We start from the raw sequence: 21,407 nt of genomic DNA, 5'->3' as shown, positions 1-21,407 counted from the left end.
CTATTACGTACATTTCTCTATGTATTTCTAAAAACTAAGTGACAGATACTAGTTTGAAACATTTCTAGATTCGGCAATGATTGTAATGAGATATATTTACATTCCATTTGCGACAGCAACAGTATTGTAGTGTATGAACTTGTGTTATCTCAAGCTTCTCCCCACTTTCCCAGTTTTCCCCAGCTGGCTGAAGAAGGAGTCTAAAATATATCCTTCCCTGATATTGCAGCAAAATTAATTAATATACCATAACTTCTTTATCTACGATCTAAAAATTGTCGCTGTAATCAATAATTTAGTTTTAAAATAATAGACATTGTTTATTGCTTTAGTAGGATAAACAAGATGTTAGTAAATAATAATGTTATTCATAAGCCAATAATGGAGATGACAGATGTTGAATAGATAGTTGTCATGTTGGCAAGGACATGTTGTGTGTTGGCGCTGCACACCGGCACCGCATCGTCCGGCTCCGGACGCGGATGCGGGCGGCGGCCGGGCCGGGCCAGCGCCGGCGGTGCTCGCACTTGCCGTATTTTATTTATAATTACGGACTGCGACCCGAGACCCGGACCTGTTGCGATTTCACCTGCTATTATTGCCATTTTATTCATTGTTATCGCTTTTATTACGTTGCTTGTTACAGATTTTACTGTTTGCAGGTTTTAACGAATGTATTTAATGATGAGAGTATCTTAGCGCTGATTTCTCCTTATAAACAACCATATGTAACGATCATCTTAGTGAACGGCGTCCGTTTAATTGATATGATTAAGTTTTAATGTTTTTCTTGATATACATGTAAAAGGAAAGTATAAGTGTATTTTGCCTTTTACGGTCCACTTTCTTGAGTAGGTATACCTCCTATAATAAACGTTCGTGATGTCTGATCGTGATTGTTTTTATTTTAGGGTTTTTTTGAGTTACAATTTGAGTCCAATCGATCTCGCCCGCAGCGACATCGAGCGCGAGCGCCTTTTTTATTGCTATTATTGGAAGAAGTAATAGCTCAGGTGGGAGTGACCTCGGTTAGCATTTATGTGGCCGTAGACCGTCCGCTTAGCAATGAAATTGTATTTCCTAGAACTTTAATACTCGTACTTTGAAGTAGAGCAAAATTCACTTAGTCTCGGGTTCAAAGGTCAATTATTTATTTTTCATGTCATATTAGGTCAAAGTGTACATTTGTGACATGTCATGTGACATGACAGTAACGTTTGCTTTAATAACAGTATTACTTACATAGGTAATACGAGTAGAACTTATTTCTTTTATTACCCGTTGACCTTTGTTCTTCTCTGTACTACTACCATTTGACTAAAGGATACAATATAACATGTTTAATCCAAAACATCGTTAATATTAAGATATTAACTTATCAAGTATACTTAAATAGTTATCATTCACAGTTAATAAATTCGCTACTAACTGTTGAGTAGTACGAGTAGGTAGATGAATGATAGAAATGGCGAGGTAAGTGATCCGATCGCAAATATGATGTAACCGGCCGGGTCGGAGGTGAGAGCCTGCGCTGCGCCCACGCCACGCGCCGTACCGTTATCTACACTGCTTCATTTTTAAGAGGACTATTGTCTGATGCGTCATCGCGCTTTTAACTTATACCTGTAGACCACCTGCGGGTTAATTGTGTATGCGTAATGAAATTTCAGATAAATGCTAAATTTATTGCTAAAAACTTGTTTGTATTCGTAGCTGGTACTGAAATCCCTACTACAGCTTTATTTACTATTTAATAGATAGAACATCATAATCTTCATTATCCTTTATCGTCAGTAGTCAGATACGGCACAGCTTAAAACGATCTCCATACGACCGATAATCCATCTAGTAAAAATGTTATATGACTAAGTTTTCCAAATTCTAAAAGGTAACAAGAGCATCCGTGTTCCGGGAGGTTAAACCGAAAATCAATTAAAATACATTTCTTTCACAGCTTTCATCTCTCTTTATGTATATGTAATAGAAAACTCTAACAAATAAATGATGCATAAATCTTATGTAATTACTATAGTACCATACCTAAAATTGTGTTAACATATATTCTAGAATTTTGAATAGGAAAACCGGGACTTTGTCGTTTACCGTAACCGTTACATTTTATTTACAAGAGCCCTTTATAAATTACGTATTGCGTACGAACATACGAAAGAACCCTAAATAATCGCATTCAGTGGTGTCTGCTCTCGCCTTGTAACGAGTCGGGTCATGTTTTATTTTCCTCCTCAGCCGCATAGCATTACCGGTGACAGATCACCGTGATTATTATTCCATGCTAATGATCGTGACGGGAATTTGGACCAACTCAACTTACTTTATGGTATGCGTAATATGCGTTCATTATCAATACAACTGACTTTTGTGTAATTAATTATCATTCTAAAGATGAAATAAAGGAGCAAATATTTTGAAAACTTATTTAATCAGCTAAAGAGGGTAACACTGAACTTTATTTAACAGTTTATTAGGAGCCACGCATTTCTTTCCCAAAAACTGTATTTCAACAATTACTTTAAGTAATACTAAATAAGCCTTCGGTTTTTTTTTTAATTTTATGCACCTTCTATAGGGGAAAAAAATATTAATAATAAAATCGTACATTTTTGAAGTTTGTGAAATGACGCGTTGAACTCTTTTCCATCGCGCACCGCGCTACGCGAGCTACGAACATTGTTGCCGTTACAGTCTCTCGCAATGCCCCTTTCTCTACAGTTTCTCTGTTTATAAATTCAAGTGAGAATATGAAAACATCGAACGTCGCAGCAGTGAAGTATCAGAATCCATTTGCGCGAATCTACAAAGCTTGGCTACTAGGTAGGAGAGACCAGTTGAAACATAGACAGGTAATTTTTCAGTTAAAGTTGAATTTCTCATAATGTTTGTATATAATTTCCATTACCGATTTTGTGACACATAGGTATGAAACTAGGCTTTTGCTGTGCTGCTTATGTCGCTAAGTTGTTGTGGGTATAATTAAATAAATATATGAAATTGAAGCGATGCCGCTTGAATGTTGAATCAGTGATGAGGGATTTTGTGTGCAGAACAGCAGTGTTTATTATTTAGCTTTCTTCGCTACTAGTGAATAATCTGTTGAGGCTCGCATCGCCCACGCGTCGACGAGAGCATAGCTCAGTCGCAGGCAGTATTGGCACTGGATCCCGCGATTTATCACTGCGCGAGCGACGCCGCGCCGTCGGCCGGGCAGCCCGACGCGCAGGGATGTGGCGCGCCTGCCAGCGGTGCACCAACGTTGCAGAAGCGATATGTTCCTAGCTTAATTAATTCTCATGTCATATGTCAATGATAAACAATTGAAATCATGTTAGTATCGTTTTCTTTTGGCAAACAACTGGAGCCTACGGATTTGCCTTTTCCAGTTGATGTTGCTTTTTGATGAAATGCATAAGGGTAATCCTGATAAAGCCTTCAGATTCCGGTCATGGTGGAAATATTTATTTTAAATAAAACAACAACTGTCTTGTCAAATTATCTCATGATTTCCTTGAGGATCATTGATAACGATAATAGTAAACTATGTACAATGTAGCAAATTTAATTTAAAAATATATCGCAACTAGCTCGTTGTGCAGTATTATTACGACATCCGCATATGCAGCGGCACACCGCTGTATCCGGGGCCCGGCCTTTGCAACACACGTGCCGTGACATTCGCACCTTCGCCATTGTGCGCCAACAATATGCTTTATCAGCCCTGTGCGGTGTGCGCTGCTATATAATTATATACACTCAGTGTCAGATACTTTAAGTCAACACGATTTATTTTGTGCAAATCGTCGCCTCAGATAGTTACAGTAACAAATAGTATCGATAAAAATTCTCGCGGGTACATAAAAGAGAATAAGATAGTGAAATCAAAGGAAAGATACATAAACACACACTCATTTAGAATCATTCGTATCGTTAGCGTTTATTTATATACCTACTTACAGGTCGATTTTTGATAGGGTATAATTATTTGAAAAACTACTTTCATTCATGATGCCTGTTTTCAGTACCATTTTTTCACAAACTATTGACATTGAGCTATTAATTAACCATATACAATGGTATAATAATAATAATAATAATAATATATACTTTATTGTGCACCACTTATTAAAAGGAGATTACATTAATAAAACGATTAAAACTAGGTAACAACAGGCGGTCTTATCGCTTAAAAGCTTGGTATCTGATTGGATGATGATCCAATCTCAGCAAGATTTTCTAAAATCTTATTTAGGTATGTTTGAAAGTTTGCTATGATACGCTATAATGAGTCGGAGTGTACTAACACACCCACCATAATGTCAGTGTGTTCCGCCGCGGGATAAGGCCCGGCGATATGACTAAATCCCGGAAGGAAAAATACATAATGTAAACCTCTTTTTATCGAAAAAATGGGGAAGATACGGAAGGTTATTTATTAAATCCACCATTTCAAATAAATCTTAAAATGTCAAACTATGATTACCTCGTACAGCACGGGGAGCATGGTCGCGCGATAGACGATAAAATAGCAGGCCGTCCCTATCGCACTATTTGTAAGTGCGATATCCGGACGGCCTGGCCCCGTAGCCGAATGGCATTTCTCCGACGCCAAACGAAAGCGATACGCCGCTGGCTCTGTCGCGCCAATACGCAAGCGCGATAGAGATAGATATCTACTAGCGCTTCGTTTCGTGAGCGTTTCGTGAGCGATTGTGCCATTCGGCTAGCCACCCTGATATTTTATCGTCTATCGCGTGACCATGCTTCCCGTGCTGGATATTACAAATAGGATTGTGATCATTTATTACCCCAAATAACATATTTAACAGCACAATCACGATTCTAAACGAGTGATCCCACTACGAAATTTGAAAACGTCTACCGAAAAAACTGATTTGATTTAAGTATAAAAAGACATATTTTAAAATATTATATTATGATTAACTAGCTTAAGATATGTTCTTTTAGGAACATTATCAGTTTTTTAATAATCACTTAAGTATAGTTTCTTTATAGTTTTGAATGAAAAATGTTACATTTTGCAAAAAACGCTCTTCTTTAGGAATAAGGCCTCTTAACCTTGGTTGATTCCGTTTCGCGCTACTTAGATAGAGGGATGCAGGTGGACGTGCTGTACTTTGATTTAAAAAAAGCCTTTGATCGCGTAGATAACGACGTACTCTTAAGCAAATTATGCAGCATTGGTTTCTCGCCTAAACTGTTTTGCCTTTTTGCTAGTTATCTACGTGATAGACGGCAATATGTGCAGCACGGATGCATAAATATTGATTATTGATTAGCTGTAAGCAGCGCGTCGGTATTGTGTCTAAACAATGATTTTATGGCCGCCTTTTGTGAATGGATATTAGACTAAAAACAATCGGGTCGTACCTATTTACGGCTGTCGTAAACATCTACGAAATATAAATAACGATGTGTAGTTAAATAAATAAGGTAAACACTTATGTTATGACAATGATTCAACTTTTGGCACATAAATTAAATTGAGTAAAATTTAACTTAGAAAGGATGACCTAAAATAATCAGTTTTATTCAGATATAGTTACGTATATCTCGATAGGTCCATTGACATATGTAGTTTACTTACTTTTTTATACCATCTCCAGGAATATTATTAGATCAACTCGTATCTCCCATCCCAATAGCACTACATATTTGGTTTACTTACCATTTTATTTCAGGTATCACAAACCGTAGGGTACCCAATACTTCGATAAAATATATCTATGGAATTCATTGATAGAGTAGCCTAGCCATGCACATTTGCAGCTGGGCATACCGTTGTAGTAGGTAGGTACTTACAAATGCGCTTATGTCTTAAATGTGATTAGCATTAGGACACAGGCGCGGCCTTTATTGAGCATGTTAACAACGCGAACTTGTACTCACAAAGATTTTAATTAGCATTAAGACATAGCTTATTTCGTAACTACAATATAATAGATACCTATTACTGTTACATTTTGTTCATACAAACATTTATCAGTCGTTAATTGTAATCTGAGCGATGTGGAATAGTTAATTGAAAACTTGGATTATTTAATTAAATAAGGTACCTACATATTGACCTTTTCACAGGGTGCAAAGTTACATAAGGAAAAAATAATATAAACCGTTTATAAAGAAATATAGTTGCATTTATAAGCATAATTTTTTCTAGTTTAACCGATGACCTACTTTATGACTAGGTACCTTCGTTATTCGTGAATACTTAAACGTAATAAAAAATTGCGTATACAAGACAATTTAACCAGAAAATCACCTGATTAAGTTTAAAAATGTTTTAATTAGGCAATTATTTACTTAAATTTCAAGGAAATGCCCGAAACGGCACCTGTCGCAGTTTTCTTAAGTAGAACTGTGATTTGAGCGAAATGTTCTCAAAGTGTGAAGAGCATAAATTGTAGAATGTCATATCACGAGTGGGTTAGGTAATTTATTGAAAGGTGCGCTTTGAAATCACGTTTATTTGTGCGCACGCGCCGGCGTCGACGCGCGACGTTACAAATCAAGCTTATCGGCGCGGCGACTCGGCCCATTGCCGCCGTCGGCCCTAAATCTAGACAGATCTAGGCTCGCACTACAACACCCGGTGCGTCTCCATACACGTAAGCTTGCATAACCTAACTGATCAATCGCTTATCGCCCCAAAGGCTACAAACAATAAGAAATACATTAATAATAGCAACTAGTTCTTCGTAAACGAGGTCAGAACGGTGTCGAAACTCATTCGCGTTATCTGCGAGCCGATCATTTATAACTAATAGAAAAGTTCAAAGTTCTATTAGGCTATTAGGTGTGAACTCTAATTGGTACGGCATATCGCAGGTCGATCTGAGATTAGATAATCACGATGCAAATAGGAACAGAATTAATTAATGAGAATGCATTGGATTGGTGAAGGCGCACGTGCCGCGGCGGCGGCGGCGCGGCCAATCACGGCGCGTCGCGCGCGCACGCAGCACATCTCTGTTGCCTCTAATTGGCACTCCATGCGTGTACTCATGTGAACGTTGCTCTCTTCGAGCTATACCCCACAACAAAATACTCGCTGGTGTTAACTAATGCACCTCATTTGCTCCCAACTGGCTCTTATCTGTATCGACGGTGCTATCTTAAGTAATTAGTTTTATTGAAGCCTCCACTTAGCTAGATAACTGATTAGTATCTATGATATAGGTAGGTACCTTTGAGATCTCTATGTACCTTTAAGCCATACATTCCATGGATAACTAGATTTTATGAACAGGTGTTTGTATTAAATATTTAATTTTAGCCTGATAATATGCAATTACTGGCATTACGAGATAATTTACGAGCGTTCACACTTCACAATAACCATTATATTTATATTTAAAACATGTGTCACTAAGTAATAAGTATCATAATTAAATAATACGGGAAGTTGCATAACAATTTTGAATAGAATTTCAAAGGCACCTTGCACGCCAAAATAGCCGAGGGATAGTATCGCAATTCGAAACATTTCCACAGAAAAGTTCCGATATCTAAATGTTTAAGAAACGTGCATTTGCCTGACAGGGTCGGAGGTTAACTGCGGAGATTGTGATCGTATTGGACAACTTTCTTACTAGCAAACTACACGATAATGACATTACGTTTGATTGGGATAAAATTAGATATATTCGATATCGATTGCATCACAAAAACATTGACCTGTGTCACCTTAATACAAAACGTTTAAGGACACTTATTGATATTCAATTTATTTTGGAAATTCCGATTCAGATGTGATTCTGATAATAGGTAACCGCCGTAGACACAATTTAAGAGAGAGTGTATACTTATTGGAATATAAAGTATATTAGATACTTACCGCAGTGTATAAAACAGTAAGTACATTTATTTACATTTATTATTTTTTCATGTTTAACATTCAACCAATGGTATACGTACCATTCAAATCAATCATAGAACGTAAATTAACACATATTTGATAGATACTCGGGTAAATGTTTTGCCTTCTATACATTTTAGAGTATCTACCCTTAGCACCCTTACAATACCCCTTGTGTTATCACGGTTAGGCGTTATTTCCGTTTAAAAATCAAGTGCCATACCTAAACTAGACTATCTATCATGTTTACTAATTCGATAACTATGAGCTCACTAGTCCAGTAACAAACAAATGCATCAGGACCTTAATAATGTCCTGAATTTTAAAGAGAAAATATTTTTTAAGAAAAATAAACCGCCTTCCTTTGGGGTTCTGGTGATAAATACTTTCAAATGTTGGATTATGTTATCAATTCGTCTGTATATTTTTTAATGTTTGTTATTAGATATCTCCGTCATTTCTGAACCAATTTTGAAATTTGGATGATTCTGAAGTACTTACAGATGAGAATGATTATCAGAACGGAACTCTAACCAGGGGCGGCTCACTCTTCATCAGCAGTTCCACTGCACCAAATGTCACTGTTCTGGACGTAAGTGCATGCTGTTCTTATAAAAATACCAAGTCACTATAAGTGTGCCGTTCAGATTTGAGGAGTTCCGTTCTGACCATCATCAGCAGTTCCACTGCACCAAATGTCACTGTTCTGGACGTAAGTGCATGCTGTTCTTATAAAAATACCAAAGTCACTATAAGTGTGCCATTCAGATTTGAGGAGTTCCATTCTGACCATCATCAGGAGTTCCACTGCACCAAATGTCACTGTTCCGTACGTAAATGTATGCTGTTCCTTTAAAAACACAAAAATCACCATATGTATGCCTTTCAGATTTGAGGAGTTCCCTCGATTTCTCCAGGATCCCATCATCAGAACTGGGTTTTGAGAAAAATGGGACCAATCTGTATGCATATACATTCAATCAAAAAAAAAAATTTCAAAATCGGTCCAGTAACGACGGAGATATCGATGAACAAACATTAAAAAAAAATACAGACGAATTGAGAACCCCTTCCCTTGAGATTTGGAAGGCGGTTAAAAATAATAGTAGTAGTACCTAGTAGTAGTAATCACTTTATTGCGTACAACGGTTTATATACAATTTCTAGGAATAGAGATACAACGGCGAGCTTCTCTTAAAATATTTTTTTATTAAGATTACTAGCGTGACGGAGAATAGAGAAATTTGTGTTACCTACGAATTTCTTACACAGTTTGACTGTGTAGCACGAGAAGATCAAAAAAGTTTGTTAAAGTTGGGGACCCCAGACAAAAGGTAGGCAAGCATGGCCGCGCGATTAATATCGCACTATGTGTAAGTGCGACAGGGATGCACCGATGCGATAAAGTTTATCGAATTAGTGTGCCACGCCCGCAGACAGCGATATATATTATGACGTGTTATCTTTGTAGGTATAATACAAATATAACACTGATGAGTCAGGAATAATTGCCCTTACCGTGATTCGAACCCAAGACCATCGGCATAGCGGGCAGGGTTACTAGGCCAGAGCCAGACCGGCCGGTAAAATCAAATCGCATATAGCTCCTAATAAACATTAAAACAACATTCGAAATGATAGCACTCCTTGTTAAGATCGATTATAAGACCACTTATTGCAACATTGTAAGAGCATGTGTACCTACTCGTAATAGGTAATATAGACTGAAGGGATTTGGCCGGGTAAGCGGGAGCGACCGGTGACCTCGTGGCCGGGTGACCGGCGCGGCGCCCGGCGCCCACCGTCTAATGCCTCTCTGTCCGACCCACATCCGTGCCGCTAACCGCCAACCTATTGTCTCCGATTAACTCGCTGCGGCTTTAAATGATTACAAGCTTTGTTTACTAGAAATTTATAGTGCTGCTGCACATTGTTTTAATTGTATTTGCTAGTAACATGTTGTAGGCGCGATTAGTTGTATTCCTGTAGCTTATTGGTAAGATAAGAAAGATTACGTGGACTTCTTATTGGTAAAACTATTCTTATTGGGATATAACAGTCCATGTACTTGTCAAGGTAATTTTTTTACACACAATTTTATTTTCAATTAAGAATATAATGCGGGTGCACATAATATATACATAACACATCTTCGTTAAATCAAACTTGTACACATGCAAGTCATGTACAATGTACATACTATGTATTGCTATGTGCTAAACTTTTTGATAAAATACACCCCGTTCAGTAGGTAGGTACTTCTCATTTTTATGTTTTTGGTGGAGACTACATTCAATTATCTACAATCATGGGCACCCTACATACACCATACACTACAACAACTACCTAATTGAAAACATAAAACCTCTTTAACCGTTATGTTATGGCAACACAACAGTCGGATTATGAAGGTACATATTTCCTTACTGTCTAACTTTGAGTGATATACTTACGACTTTTTTAAATAAGTAGACTGATTGACAGTGTCACAACTCACAGAGTATTTGTATCTGACGCGACGGAAGTATTTAGTTTAACCACAGAATATATAATGTTTAATAACTATAAAGTGACCATGCATTTTAAAATAAATACCTTCATATAATTATAAATAACTTTTTTCAACTTAAATTAGACTAATACTGTTATAAAACAATTGCATATAGGTAAGTGCCTTATGCACAATGTTAATCCTGTTCATGCCTTCTGAATCTGCCTGCCTGTATGAGGTTAGTTACCAAAATCGTGATTTCTTTTCAGGCCCACGTTGAATGATTGCGAAGCGAGGGTTAAGATTATGATGAGTCCAATTATTATTGATTCCATTTCATTACAAAAAAATCTAAAAGGGTTACCATCATAATTTTGATGATCAATAATTCTCTCAGGAAAATAAATAAGATATAGATAGGTAAGTGAGTATTTTATCGAAAAATATTTTTTACTGCTTCAACGAAAATTATTTTCATCTTTAGGCATCGATTGATTAAGAAAAACTGTTTTAAGTAAAAGGACGTAAGTGTCACGGCATGCACAGTGATACGGCCGTTTGCTTGTTCATGTTGTAATATATAGCTCTTTGTGTAGTAGCTACTGTATTATACTGACCCGATCGATGAGCAGTGACCGGTTTTTTTCTTAAGGTATCCATCCATACTATCCATACTATCCATACTAATCCATACTCCATACTATTATACTATTATACTATTATACTATTATACTATTTTACTATTAATTTTACTATTAATATTATAAATGCGAAAGTAACTCTGTCTGTCTGTCTGTTACGCTTTCCCGCTTAAACCACGCAACCGATTTTGATGAAATTTGGAACAGACAATCTTTAGACCCTGAGACAGAACATAGGCTACTTTTTATTTCGAAAAAAAGGGATGAAGGGGTTGAAAAAGAGGTTGAAAGTTTGTATGGGATTTCTTAATTTTAAATGATAAAACCATGAAACTTTATATTTTAGCACTTGATAAGAAATCATTAAACATATATTTAAAGTCACATACAGGTCGAACGCGATTAATTAACATTATTTTTACCTTTAAAATAAACATGGTGGGAAATAAACATTAACTAAAAGCGGGTAGATTATATTTATTTGTCTACCCCGAACATTTATATAAATTAATATCGGGTAGTTTTGTGTTGTTTACATCTCCGGTGACATTTTGCTGGGACGTCAGTCTTCCGCGACCACGGCCAGTGCAACCTGGCCGAAACGTTGGGAAAAAAGGTAAAAATAATGTTAATTAATCGCGTTCGACCTGTATGTGACTTTAAATATGTGTACAAAGCGCGAGAACTTAAAGTGTTATATCATTAAACATCTTGATAAGGGATAGGGATAGGGATAGCGATAGGGAAAGCGATAGGGATAGCGATAGGGATAGCGATAGGGATATCGATAGGGATAGCGATAGGGATAGCGATAGCGATAGCGATACGGATACGGATAATATGGGTATCGTTAGCGGGATACGGATAATCGGTCGGCGGTCTCTTACAATCAATGTGCTCTAAGACGATCGTTGTTTGCTTGCTTGAAGATTTGCGATAAGTATAAGCAAAATGTAAAAAATTGTAAGGGATAATAGAAAAAAGTACTTTTTACCCACCGATCATAGTGTCGAAATACGGGCTATGTGGGATGTTTATAAAGGTTTCCCCAGCGTATATAGAATTACCTACGCTGTGGTCGATGTGTAATATTTCTACAATCATTGCAAGCAAAAGTATTATGTGCAATCGAAATAATCGCAGATAAATATACCTACAGAGAAACCTACGGATCCAAATGAAAATCTTAATGAATACTTTTATTACGCGGGCGAAGCCGCGGGTAAAAGCTAGTAGTAAATATAATTTGCATTAAGTATTAGTACCTACGATTTGGAACCTTTAATCTCAAAAATTGTGTAAAATACGTAACTACTTCATGTAACGTTACTTTAACATAATTATAATAATATTATGTAATTAGTAGTATAAAGACAACTTGCATATGTATGAAGTACTACCTACTCTAGATATTTCCAATCTAATTCTACATTTTCTATTATGTAGATAGGTGCATGTGTTATTAAAAATAATGCAATCAGAATGTTTTAACGGTAATTTCATTCGGCTATGACCACAAGCCGATCAGTTTGTATTGCAAACAAAACACGGAACCCTACCAAATACAACAGCGACCTGGGCCCTGCCAGCCCTGACTTTTATTCCCAAACTTTCTATTGTTTGATTTTGTAGAACTTTCCCACGTTTATATTGAGTGGGAATCGAAGTAAGAGGGTGATGGGTGATAAATAGAAAATAATTAGTTCATTTTCAATGTAGTAAACTTTATTTTTCTCTGATTTAGAGGTAACAGAAAGGAACGCAATTCGGCAGTCGGCTTAAATAGAGCCTCATGTGTAGGTAGGTGTCGTATATAGTTTTAATTTAAATAATACCGTCTTATAAACATACTGCTATAATTTTCATGAAATATATTATTGTATTATAATTAAGGCACTTTGTACATGGCTTAGGATACGAATATATTAAACAAGTGTATGACACTCGGCAAATGCCACATGACTAGCGAAGCCGCTGGTATGGCGGCGAGATATCTCTGTGATATCCAACTTATCCTAACTTACAGTAATTATCGTATGCAATATATATTGGTCCCTTACATCACTTGTAACAAATTACTTAAAACTAGTATTTACAGATAATCTATGCACACAATTTGTTCTCAAAACATTTACAAGTTTAAATAATTAGAAATATTGAAGGATAGTTTTAGATTTTAAAGGTGATAACAGCGAGTGATATTAGTTTGAAAACGAGATCTCAACTTCTGCAAATACGGCTAAGTCAGTCTTTTCAGTAGGCGTGAATGGTCGGCGTCGGCTGGTGCGCATGCGCCGCGGGCAGCCCTTCCGGCCGGTACTCGAACGGCGGGCTGCCGGGGCTGCCGCATCCGCTCTCCAAGTGTTTGCTCAGTAACGACATTCGGGAAAACGTCTTGCCGCACCCGGAACAAGAGTACTTTTTAACATCAGAGTGTGTCTGCAGGTGAGCACGCAGGTTCGATCTGTCGGCGAACGCTCGGCGGCAATGGTGGCAAGAAAATGGTTTTTCTCCAGTGTGGGTGCGAATGTGCCCCTGGAGGAGCCACGGTCTTGAGAAAGCCTTTCCACATAAGTGGCACTTGCAGGGCAGTGTGTGCGTACGGATGTGCATTTTCAGGGCTCCCAGGGAAGTGTATACTTTTGCGCAATACTTGCAACTGAAGGATTTTCGTGCAAGACTGCCCTCTGCGGCCGCACAGTGATATTGCTGGTGTTTAGAGAGACCGGAGTACGTGGAGTAAGACTTTGCACAGTCGGGGCACTGGTAGCGAGGGCGTCTTTGGCCAGACACAGATACTCCGGAATCTGAAGATACTGAGCCGGGAGACCGAAGATCTTCGGGACACGGAGGAGGCGAAACAGAAGACGGTGGAGACGCAGGCGAATATCGGGAGTAAAGGTGAGAATGCACCGGCGGTGATAGGGAGGGTGCAGTAGGGTAAATTTCTTCCATCGGGTAGGGGGCGTAGAGTGTAGGGAGATAGGCGTATTGAGGCGTGGGGCGTGCGAGCTCGATGGGCGCCGGAGTGGGTTCGAGGCGAGCTCTGCAGGCGGCGAGGTACTCCAGCTGGTGCTGGGGCCACTCGCGGGGCTCCGCCTTGACGGTTGTGGCAATGGGGGACGACGCTTTGTTCGGGTAGTTGCCGGTCTTCGATAAGTCTTCTGGTTTCGTGCTTAGGTTTTCTGGCTCGTCATTTTCCGAAACACCTGGTGACAAAAGAAATTTACTATTAGTTATTATATTAACAAAAAAATCAATACCTAAGTACCTATTGAATTAATTTGGATTAGTCCTTTAGGAGACTGCGAAAAACTAAGAACGCAAACATTACCTTTTTTATGTTATAACTTTCTAAACATGCAAACTATTTATATATGCAAACATAAAATTTTAGCTGCCTTATTTTATGGGAATAATTACTGCGGATATTTTACATTAAAAGTGTCTGTTTAGTTATATGACTAGTATATTACAAATACAAACAATATATAAGGAATATTATGAAGTACTTACAAGAAGGATAGTCATAATAAAGTGTAGTGGCGAGGTGGGCGGGGTGCGGCGGCGTAGTGGGCGGCGTCGCCGGCCGCTCCTCCCGCACCAGCACCGGCCGCTTCTTCAGCGGACAGTGCGCATATTTTTTCGTCATCATTGCGCGAGAATTTTGTGAATCCTCAACGAGCATCTTCACTTTTTTCACAAGCACTTAACAGAGTTTTTTTCTTAAATGTCCAAATTTAAAATCGTATCACAAGTTCACAAATGTAACAGTCCAAAATATGTACGTTGCGCCGGAGTCGTAATAGCGGAGTCGTGTTCGGGACGCGAGTGACGTGTGCGCTCGTCGGCGTCCGGAGCTCGGGTGTGGTGCGGCGAGGGAAGGCCGTGCTTATATGCGCTCCCCGGCAGCGGTGGCCAGGTGGCGGCGGGTACTCCGCGCACGTGCGCTGCGCCCAATCGGCGGCGGGCGCGGGGCCGCGGCCAATAGCGGCGCGGCGCGGCGCGGGGCGGCGGCGGCACCTGCGCCGCCGCACCCGGCGAGCTGCCTCTCGTGCGATATGCCCAGCTTCAGCACCGGTGTGCAGCCACATACCCACACACCAGCCATCGGTTTTTTGTCTATCCTGAGGTTAAGCACCTTTGAACTGCACATTCGTGTGCTCAGAACAGATCCAATTTCATAACGAACTTTTCGTCAGTTACTAAACATCTTATAAATATCCACTCAATTAAATACTCTCTTGACTTAAAACGCTTAATTTTCCTATCTCCTATTTTGAGGATATTTAACGTTACAAAAATATAACTAATACATGGATAGGTATTGATGTGAATTATACAGCTGGTATCAACGTAAAAATAAACTGATGAAATCAAATACGCATCAAGTGACACTTTGCTGGGACGTCAGTCTTCCGCGACCACGGCCAGTGCAACCTGGCCGAAACGTTGGGAAAAAAGGTAAAAATAATGTTAATTAATCGTGTGATACTATACAGCACGACCACGGATGATTTTATTAATTCTGATGCGGTACAAATTCACGAAAAAAAAAGTACTTTTTTGTACTGACGTTTAAAAAAAATGTACCCTTATGATTTTGGAGTTTCGACATAGGGCCCGTGGTCGTGCTAGGTAAGTACTCCCTGGCACGACCACACTATATTTAATGAGATTTTAAATTTCTGTTGCAGTACAAATTCATGAAAAAAAATGTACTTTTTTGTACTTACCTTTTAAAAAAAATACCCTCATGGTTTCAGCGTTTTGACATGGGGTGTGGTCGTGCTAGATAGGTGGTACTTCCTGGCACGACCACACTATATTTAATGATTTTTTTAATTTCTGTAGTGGTACAAATTCACGAAAAAAAATGTACTTTTCTGTACTTACCTTTTTATAAAAATTACCCTCATGGTTTCGGAGTTTCGACATGGGTTGTGGTCGTGCTCGATAGGTACTCCCTGGCACGACCGCACTAAGTTTTTGAAGTAATTTACATAGTACAATTTCAAAACACTTGTTTAGTATTCATTTGACCATCAAATTAAACATAAGTATAGTGTGGTCGTGCCAGGAAGTACCACCTATCTAGCACGACCACACCCCATGTCAAAACTCCGAAACCATGAGGGTATTTTTTTTTTAAAGGTAAGTACAAAAAAGTACATTTTTTTTCGTGAATTTGTACTGCAACAGAAATTTAAAATTTCATTAAATATAGTGTGGTCGTGCCAGGGAGTACCTACCTAGCACGACCCCGGGCCCTATGTCGAAACTCCAAAATCATAAGGGTACATTTTTTTTAAACGTCAGTACAAAAAAGTACATTTTTTTTCGTGAATTTGTACCGCATCAGAATTAATAAAATCATCCGTGGTCGTGCTGTATAGTATCACACAATTAATCGCGTTCGACCTGTGTGTGACTTTAAATACGCATCAAGTGTTTACCATTTTCTAGTTAATAGCGAAAATCATAGAGATTACTTATTAGATTAAAAAATACTGTTTAGATAGATCATAAGTATATTATCGGTTTTGATTAAGAATAGTAGAAGATATAGACGGTCAACCAAATCTTGGGACTAGGTAAAAAAGGCGATAAATTTTAATAATGTAGGGCTCAGCGGGCAATTGTCTGTGAAACACGTGCCTTCCTAAACCTTGAAGTTGGCATAATCATAGACGATCCATAAAACTTTAACATTGATTGAAAAAGTAGAGGCGAAAGTTTAATTCCCACGGAAAATTCGAAATTCGCGCCTTTTTTTGTGCCAAGATTTAGTTGATCGTCTAGCGTCTAATATTTAGCAGACACGATTTTTGTTGTATATAGCTGTTGATCCAATTCGTATACCCCTCCATACAATGAACGATCAACAGACATTTTTATCGTGTATTAATGTTAAACATTTTCCTAAACCGAACAAGATACCGAATGCGGCTCTCCAGCTCCACTAGGTTTTTTTTTAACTTTTGGAATTTTCTGAATAGTGCACTATTATAATACTATACTAGTAGGTATATGTATTTGTATACTATCTAGGTAATAATAAGGTACTTAGTACATATACTAGCTAGTCGGTCCCTAACCGGCCGAGTAGATAAAATATAGTAGGTATAGTCGGCGGTATATATGTTAGCTTACCACGGAGGCTACATTGGGAGATACGCATTTAATAAAAAATATTAAATGTGAGATTAATAATGTCATAATCCGATACATTAATTTTACAAATGTATCAATGAGTAATACATTACGTGTAACTTCTATTGAAACAAAAGATGTGTTTATCGCCACAATAGGTCGGTCGTCAGTCAGTAAGCCTATATGCTTAACTAAGCAAAAATGGCAGTCATCTGACACCGCGATGACACACGAGCAAGCGCCTCATGCCATAATGTTCTTTGTGATATGGGACATCGTATCGTACTGTGACCTTGTCCTCCTTCCTGTGCGAATTATTATTATTTTGATTGAAGAATCTTCAAAAACTGAGATTACGGACACCAACGGTAGCACCTGCCTCAGTCAGTAGGTACCTAGCGACAAACATATTACTGAGTTTATTTTTAGAGGTACCAAGATGAAAATGAAAATGATTATTTTATAGAAAAATATATTTTTACAAACATTGTTTAATTTTTAACCCCCCGACGCAAAAATATAGAATAGAATAGAATAGAAATCGTTTATTCGTGGTAAATTACAATAGGTATTAAAACGACGGGGTGTTATAAGTTTGACGTGTCTGTCTGTCTGTCCGTCTGTTTGTCTGTGTGTGTGTGTGTGTGTCTGTCTGTGGCATCGTAGCTCCCGAACGGATGAACCGATTTCGATTTAGTTTTTTTTGTTTGAAAGCTGAGTTAGTCGGGAGTGTTCTTAGCCATGTTTCATAAAAATCTGTCCACTATGTCGCGGTCGGGGTTTTTTTTAAATTTTAATATTATGTACCTGCTTTATTAAAGGCATTCATGGTAAATAGCCATACCGTTAATTTTAAAACAATAATTTATGAACAAAGGATTCCGTGAGAAAGAGAATACCGAAATAGGTAAAATAGGCACAATGGTGGTCGACTTGCGGAAAATGCCAAGTAGAACTAACTTAGAGAATACTTTAGTAAACCAATTTGTATGATTGATTTTTTTTTCGAATATTATACTCCTAAGGTTATAGATTTATCAATGGTTAGATGTGTGACTATTGCCCTATTAATTATCCTTTACCCTAGCTATAGTTATAACTAACCATGTATATATTATAGGTATAAGTAATATAAAATCAAAACTCCACTTTCTATCCAATGAATTGCCTATCTGTAATCGTTTAATAATAGGCAACCTAGAATCAACCAAGATCCAAATCTATATGAAAGTTCAATCACAAATATGACAGACAAAGTGATGAAGCTAATTTATTATCATAAGCAGCAAAGATAAGTTCAGTGAGGGAGGCCTCGGGCCTGTGGGAAAACTTTATTAATGGACGCAGATAATTGTAATCTGATCACAGCAAGAATACGACGACTATCTGTCTCGGGAACTGTGCGTCCGAAGAGAGTCCACGGCGACAGCGATAACAATAATAACGTGTGGATTTGTGTAACCGGAAACATTAGGAACCAGTTTTTGCCACAAAACGATAACAAAGGTACCTACTTCCTTATGTATCAAATCAAACAAGATACGTTGCGAACCCCTTCGTAACGCGGAACTGTAACGACCAAAATTTCTTTGTTGTATTTTTTGCAACCCGTTTATTCTAGCGGGTCACAGTAACAGGGACATTGGTTAATTTAGGAATTCTCACAGAAGAAAAGTGTTCGTTATAAAGGACGCCACAATGAGAACAATTCGCAGTAGTCTGGCTGTCATAAAATAACATATGTTATTAAGTGTCAAGAAATTCAATATTTAGTAATGTAAACCTTTCGTTTGTGTTATGATACATTAATACATTGCACCTACTTACTGTGGTATAGGTACATTAGCTAGAGCAAAGTGCTGACTCTTATACCCAGGCCAATGTTCACAGATCAGATATTCGCATCACGATGACGTGCTTGCTACGTGTGGAGAAATTCGCAGAATGAATCAGCCGATATATGTGTCAAGGGATCGACATGAAATGGACATCAATTGCTCGATTATGCAGTACCGCCGTGACTAATCGCGATGTTCGCTGGCCGGCATTATCGCCTAATTCAGACCAGAATGCAATTTAAAAGATCCCTTGCCCTGGTTCAAATTTCGCAGTATTTCTTATTTAGGCAGTTATCGCGAACATTATAACGGGCTTAATTGGTTTTGGTATTAAGAACCCTTTCATACTTTTCTGCCGGTTTGCTATAAAAGGAATCTGGGTGACCGACGTCAACGTTGCAGGTCATCATTATTGTTTGTTGTTGTTGTCAATATTGTAGGAATGAGAAATGGTGTTATGAGATGGATTTTAGTTTTTTCAGTGCAAATCTTATGAATTGAATCTACATGTAAAATCGGGTAACTCACGTAAAATTGTCGAAGATCACTCGACATGTTTCGCTCCGTAACAAGGAGCATTTTCATTGAGCACACGTTTAATATAAATCAGTGTCTCACGGTCGTTTTTTTATTAAAATTTAATCTATCTATATAAATCATGTTTGCTCAGTAGGGCCTACTTAGGTACCTACAACATCGGCAAAACTAACTTGTTTTTTCATTATGCTTTTCTTATTTCTACCTACAGTACTTCTCACGTCATAACATAATCACAGCTTTTGTTTGTCGCTTAAGAAAACAAAGAACTACCCGTTGGTCAACAAGGCGGTGTCATTCATTAGCGCCTAATTAGTTTAAGACCTTGTGAAATGAATATGTAATTTGTTATCTCACTTTACGCTTGGGAAACGTAAACATTTCGACGGAAGATGATTGACGATAAACAACAATTAAGTAAATAATTCCTACATCGGAAATAATATCGTCATCCTTATGAACTCTTAGTTAATTACCTACTCGTGGTAAAATTTAAACAATTTGTTTGTTTTCTTTTTCATTCAGCCGCTTCCTGCCGATAGTGATTAATGAACATTAGCTAAATAAATTATTAAGTAAAATTATTTATTATGCTACCGGATTCCACTAGCCGAAACAAGGTTTCCGATTTCTAAATTTGGCCAAAACAATGATATTTGTAAGAACTAGAATTGACGAAGGACAAGAAATTCTGTCGATGTCGAACCAAGTACTCATCTAAATTTAAAAAAAAAAATTAAACGGGTTCATAATATGTAGGTAGTTATATCGCGATGTACGGTCTATTCCACGTCGTCGATGTCGCTCCTATTAAATAACTATGTGTTTCGAAATGTGTCTAACCTTTTATTCCCTTTTTTATTCTCCATGAATATGGAAACCCAACGATAGCGTCGCTAGTTTACAGGTGAGCTTTATTTAAAACTAACTAATTATGGTCAAAATGAATTTAATAGTTGTACCTAACTTAAAGTAAACAGACAGTAATAAGACAGATTTTCTTTCGCATTAATGAAATAATATCGTCATTACTTTGAGAAAATATCGCATGCGTAGTACTAAGTCCTACCTACTCAATGTTGAAACATCTTATGCACCCCATAATATAGTTACAACATTTGTCGTTTCATAAACAGAAGAAGATACGAATAAGGTCTATTAAATTCTTACGGGTAGATGTTTGCTATAACGCCACCCTAAGGCGGTTGAGAATTGAGGGAAGGCATGGATGAATTCGCACACATCCAGCAGGCCTCCGTGGCGCAGTTGGTAGCGCGATGGCCCCGGCAAGGCCAAAGGTCGCAGGTTCGAGTCCTGCCGGAGGTGTGAATTTTTCCATTTTTCCTTTAATTTAAAATTATGTAATATCGCTCGCAGACGTTTCTGCATGATAAAAAACAAATTTAAGATACGAATCTTTTTCAAAGTAGTGATAAATTGACGATATATATCTATAGTTAATATGTAGGTACCTAAATTATATACTTAGGTGTCAGTTTTAAATATTAAATCATTACAATTAATTTAAAAAAACGACTATTTTCTTGATACCTAAATCTTTACCAGGTTCATCTCATGATTGATAAGTGAGGTATCATATGATAATGTTTGTCGGGCGGAGTGGTGGCGGGGCGGCGCGGCGGCTGCGCCGACCAGGTGCTATGTCGCGTGCGTAACGGTCGGGCACGAGCTGCGCCGGCGCAGGGGGACGTGCGCTATGGCGGAAATAGCGATGGACAGGGGCGCCGCGGGCAGGTGGTGCGCGATATGCCAGCCCGCTCTCAATGTCGCACAATTGGCGGTTAATTCCATGCATACATCACCATGCAAAGTCTGATTTCATGCAGTGGCTTATT

The 21,407-nt window shown here is 38.1% G+C and overlaps 1 protein-coding gene and 1 non-coding gene across 2 annotated transcripts; one reads left to right on the top strand and one right to left on the bottom strand.

Annotated features, from left to right (window-relative positions):
- Window positions 1-12,726: 12,726 nt before the first annotated feature.
- Window positions 12,727-14,875, bottom strand: LOC125227292 (zinc finger protein SNAI2-like). The gene is made up of 2 exons (XM_048131565.1): window positions 14,540-14,875; window positions 12,727-14,232 (listed from the first exon to the last, which is right to left on the bottom strand). The coding sequence occupies exons 1-2, from the start codon at window positions 14,709-14,711 to the stop codon at window positions 13,277-13,279; spliced, it is 1,128 nt and encodes a 375-aa protein (XP_047987522.1). The 5' UTR covers window positions 14,712-14,875; the 3' UTR covers window positions 12,727-13,276.
- A 5,927-nt stretch (window positions 14,876-20,802) lies between these two features.
- On the top strand, window positions 20,803-20,877 carry Trnaa-ggc. Its single transcript has one exon. It is a non-coding gene; the product is annotated as a tRNA-Ala (tRNA).
- The last annotated feature ends 530 nt before the right edge of the window (window positions 20,878-21,407 follow it).

Source organism: Leguminivora glycinivorella, chromosome 6 (genome assembly GCF_023078275.1).
Source record: "Leguminivora glycinivorella isolate SPB_JAAS2020 chromosome 6, LegGlyc_1.1, whole genome shotgun sequence".
NCBI lineage: Eukaryota > Metazoa > Arthropoda > Insecta > Lepidoptera > Tortricidae > Leguminivora > Leguminivora glycinivorella.
This window is presented reverse-complemented; position numbering and strand designations above follow the sequence as displayed.

Excerpts from the sequence above, each read along its gene's own strand:
- LOC125227292 (XM_048131565.1), bottom strand. The coding sequence starts at position 14,711 with ATGCTCGTTGAGGATTCACAAAATTCTCGCGCAATGATGACGAAAAAA. Across the intron at positions 14,233-14,539 it reads TTATTATGACTATCCTTCTT|GTGTTTCGGAAAATGACGAG; the intron begins GTAAGTACTTCA and ends TTTTGTCACCAG.